Source organism: Austrofundulus limnaeus, unplaced genomic scaffold (genome assembly GCF_001266775.1).
Source record: "Austrofundulus limnaeus strain Quisiro unplaced genomic scaffold, Austrofundulus_limnaeus-1.0 Scaffold253, whole genome shotgun sequence".
NCBI lineage: Eukaryota > Metazoa > Chordata > Actinopteri > Cyprinodontiformes > Rivulidae > Austrofundulus > Austrofundulus limnaeus.
This window is the reverse complement of record NW_013952655.1, coordinates 718274-722982: the sequence shown is the minus strand read 5'-3', so window position 1 is coordinate 722982 and position 4709 is coordinate 718274. Positions and strand designations below refer to the sequence as shown.

Here is a 4709-nt window from a genome sequence, read left to right as displayed (position 1 = left end):
TTCCATGCCTTTTTACACCTCCCTTTCTTCATGTGTTCAATACTTTCTCCCTGTGCCATTCCACATTATTACAAATAACTTCATTTCTGGACATTTATGATTTGATTTCTTTGTATGTATGCATCACTTGGGTTGTTACCGACATCTGGTGAAAATTTCATGTCATTAGCACCTCTAGTAATATATTTACTGAGAATGGTGACGTGTTCAACACTTATTTTACCCGCTATATATATATATGAGAGTTTAATTCTGACTGATTCGATGAGCTAACAGCTGGTCTGATTGAGGCCTAGACCAACTGCAGGTTGTTCAGATTGTTTTTGTTCATGACATTTCTACAGAACCCCAGAACAAAAGATCTGAACTGTTGCCTTCAGATGTCAATTTGACCTAAAATGGAGGTCATGTGCAGACAAACAAATGCAAACTTAGTTCGGGAACATTTAAGTGCAGGGATGAGTCACAAACCAGACGGCAGACAATGACTGTACAACAACAAAATAAAAAAAGTAAAATGTGTTTATTTCAGTGTTGTCATGTGATTTATTTTCAAAAYCCACCAATGTCCTAAATTTCTAGGGAACTGAGAACTCCTGTGGTTATGTCTGCCTCTGAGAAGACGTTTAGGGTCTTCTGGTAAGATCAGTTGTGAAACATCACTAATGCTGTTCATGCATATTTATATGAAAATTGCGAACACTCAGGTTATAAAAATGTAAACAATTTTCTGGTACTAAAGGGAGCAGTTACTCCTCTGATAGCTTATACTTCTCTTATTGTTTTATTTATTTATTTATTTATTTATTTATTTATTTTGCTCGCACTTAGCTGATAAAAGAGGCACAAAGAAACTAAATCAGCATATTGTGCAATTAAAATCTGGTGAACAAACTTGATTCATCCAAGTTGTAAAATATAAATCTTGACTTAAGGAGAGACAAATAAATATTTGAACTAAGATCTTGGAATGAGAGTACAAGCACACACCTATAAAAAGGCATGTAAAGTTACACGGCACAAGGCAAATATAGAAATACCAGTACTAATGGCTTAGGTGGAGTAACTATTTACATTTTAAAACTCAAGGAAGATCTACAATATTATATTACCATTAGAGGAGAAAAGAGAAGGCACTTCAGGCTGTTGCGGTCACAGCTTAGAACCAGGAAACACAGACTGACAAGAGCTCGGATAAACCTAAAACTAAATTTTGTTTTAACAAAACAAAAGGCTGCTGAAACTGGCATAAAATGGAGAGATAATCAGAAAGAAAACCAGACAGGATGAAAAGCCAGCTGAGTTAGGTGAAACTGATGGAATAAAAGGACTGGGGTGGATGGAGATGCGTGGCAGGACTGAGGTGCAGAGACTGAAGGAGAAGTGCGTGGGGGGTGCCCAGTCCTGGTCCTAAAGGGAGACTACCCTGCATGAATCTGTGATTGATAGGCTTCTGCAGAACTTGAAGAGGCAATTCTATCACTGAATCAGGCGTGTTGGAGCAGGGAAACAAGTAAAACATGAAGGATAGCAGCCCTAGAAGACCAGGATTGAACACCCCTGGGTTTGTGGTGCAAAGGAAAACAAAAGGACGGACCAAATGAAAACACACAAAAAAAAAAACAACTACAGGAAATATAACATTATATTCAAAAGAAAAGACTCAACAAAAAGCATTAATAACAGTTCCACATGAGTAAATACTTCAGCATTATGCCCAACATAAGGTGGAAGTAGTGCTTACACTTTTTTTATTATTGAGAATTTGGTTTATAGATATTTTTTTGTTTGTTCTTATTCAAATAGTTGTAGTCAGGAACTTGTTGGCCCAGCTGTGGTTTGACTTTCTGAGTTACACGTGGGAGGAAGCAAAGAGTGTGAGCACCACGTTATCTGCTGTGGTTTCAGTGTTTCCGGATTACCAAATAGTTAAAAATGGCCCAGTCGAGAGGCCACCTTCCAATCAGTGTCCTCAGATCCTGCAGTGTATCGAAGATTCCTCGAGCACGGCTTAGAACACCCCACGTCTCCCTGCATGCATATTACTGCATGAATGGGATTTACACTCTATTTAGTGGGCAAAACRTTTAAAAGAAAACACTGTAAAAGCATGGGTGACTAACATTGTAGGACAAAGAGAAGTGTGGAAGTAATTAACACACCACACACATATTAAAAGCCACCCTTACAAAAGTTGTTGCATACGAGCACAAACCTATTAATGGTCTGCAGCTGGGCGTCACAGTTCCTTTTTTACTCTTTTTTATGCATTCAGCTGGACCCTCAGTATGCACACACACCACACCTTAGCAAAGAGGTTAAAATATAAATATGTYCTATAAGTCTGCTTTGTTCTTTTATGACTTACTGCTGATAAAAATGTACTCGTGCTATGTGTACTCTTTTGATGAGCCTGATACGCCCTGAAGCTAAATACRGTTTTATTTTTACATCATGTTTGCACCTGGATGAATGGGCAAAATGTTTGGCGTGTGACTACAGCATTGAAACTGGGCTATGGCTTCTATATGTTGTCACTCTGGCTATAAGAACCGTGGTMAGGCCTTTTTCCTTCAGGGTGGCATCAACAACATCAACCTCTACGTTCAGGAGATATCAACTATCATCACAAGGTAAAACACAAACTAAATAGGTTTTTTGTGTTTTTATTAACTGAACTATGGATATTCTGCAACTTTACAATGAAGTCTTCAAATTATTGATCCAAAACTTATTAGAATGATCTTTTTTGTAAATTGAGTAGAGGTAGATTTAATTTTGTTGCACTGAGGACCTCCTGATGCTTTAATGATGCAACACAAATATGAGGAATTGTGYCGAAAGGAAACTTTGCTACTAATATGGCAATAAAAATGCCTGTGTTTATAAGAGAACTGGGGCTTTTTAATTTTTAATAAAATCCTAATTACTCTTTTCTTTTCCTTGCAGCCATGGCATTCCACTCTAATGTGGTCGGCTCGCAGCCTGTCACTGTAACACAGTACACTGTATCTGCTGCACGGTCAGAGTGGAGTACAAGCGTGTGCGACTGCTGTGACGACTGTGGCATTTGTACGTGTTTTTGTGTGTTTGTGAGGAAATATAATTTGACTGTTTTTATCCGCAGTGTAAAATAAAGGTCTTCCTGTCCTCTTTAGGTCTTTGTGCAACATTTATTCCCTGTATTCTGGGCTGCAAGGTAGCTCAGGAYAATGGGGACAGTTGCTGTCTGCCTTTCCTCCCAGGAGCCATGATTGCTTTGAGGACAAGCATCCGAAGTAAATATAATATTGARGTAAGTACGCCAATGCAAAGCTAATCTTAAGCTCATGGAATGCAGTTCTAATTTTGAAAGAAAAATTGCTTACATTGGTTTGCATCATTCATTGTTTTTTGCTGCCTGTTTTTTTATTTATTTTTTTAACCAATTTATTATTTTCCCCCCTCAGGGCTCAGTGTGTGATGACTGGGTTATCATGGCCTGCCTGCCTTTATGTGGACTGTGTCAGTTGGCACGCGAGCAGAGGATGAGGAGTTAAATTAAAGAACATTGACTGTTTTTCAAAAACCAAACACATGGAAACTATGCAATGATTTTTAAATTGACATTCGCTGGTATGATTGTAGAAAGTTGAATAAATACCAGTTTATAAACTGAGGTGGAAACAAGAGTTTTAAAATCCTTCAAACAGACTCATTTAGGATTATTTTTTATTATACGTTCAACAGAATGTCACTTACAGAAACATCAACATTCTGCAACCAAGCATTAAAACAGGAAGAAACTAGTCACAGCTGCGCTGACTTCCCCCTAGAAATAACCCTGATATTTTTCGAGAAATGATTTCATACATTTTATCTCGGCATGTAAAAATCCCCAAACACTAATTCTTCTCATGCAAACCACCTGTATCATGTATCCATCAAATAGATCAATAAAGACACGTTTTGTGATTTTAAAGGCTAACTGTACTTTTTAAAGCAGTAGTTCAATAAAGCATTCAGGAAATGACATGTTGCGGATTCCATTCTTTTTTCTAATTTCACTTGCTGCTAGAGAAGGACGAGTTGGTCCCATCTTCCTCTTTCTGATTAAGTGGATTTTGTGCGACAAATCTCCCTGAAGAGACAAAGAGAAATGCACGACTTTGATTTGAGCAGGTAAGAGATTAACATTGCATTTTATGTATAGTGTAAAAAAAGTTGAGGGAAATAATGATTTTACTGTCACTCTTATTTATCATTATGTAAAAATGATTTTTTTCTTATAACTTAAAGTTTAGAGCATATAACAGAATTATTTGTAGAAGGGGAAGGKAAAGGGGCTGCAAGGATATGAAAGTTTTACAAAAGGAGAAACAAATTATATTTTTTGTGCCAAGGTTCCAGTTTCTGGATAACAATCACAAATAATTTTTTTTTTCCTAATTTAACATCAAGCAGGTGAAATTGAAGTTCGCCTTTGGTAAGATAAACTACATCTGTTGTTTGAGTTTGAAGAGTTAGCTTAAATGTGTGGCTATTTCTTTCTGCTTTCTGTTCATTGTATTTTTAAACCAGACTTTCTTGTAAAGTGGTCTTAATTAGTACACTTCAGGCTCTCAGTAGGTCTTTCAAAATGTTTTTGAGCCTTGGCTGCTTAAATCTTCTTTTTTTGGTCATAATTGGTCATGACAACATATTGTGCAGTGATTTATAAAGAACCGGGG

The 4709-nt window shown here is 37.0% G+C and overlaps 1 protein-coding gene across 1 annotated transcript; it reads left to right on the top strand.

The window, feature by feature from the left end:
- Positions 1–2525: 2525 nt before the first annotated feature.
- Positions 2526–3658, top strand: cnfn (cornifelin). Its single transcript, XM_014020454.1, has 4 exons — positions 2526–2633; positions 2950–3072; positions 3159–3295; positions 3450–3658. The coding sequence occupies exons 2-4, from the start codon at positions 2952–2954 to the stop codon at positions 3537–3539; spliced, it is 348 nt and encodes a 115-aa protein (XP_013875908.1). The 5' UTR covers positions 2526–2633; positions 2950–2951; the 3' UTR covers positions 3540–3658.
- Positions 3659–4709: the final 1051 nt, after the last annotated feature.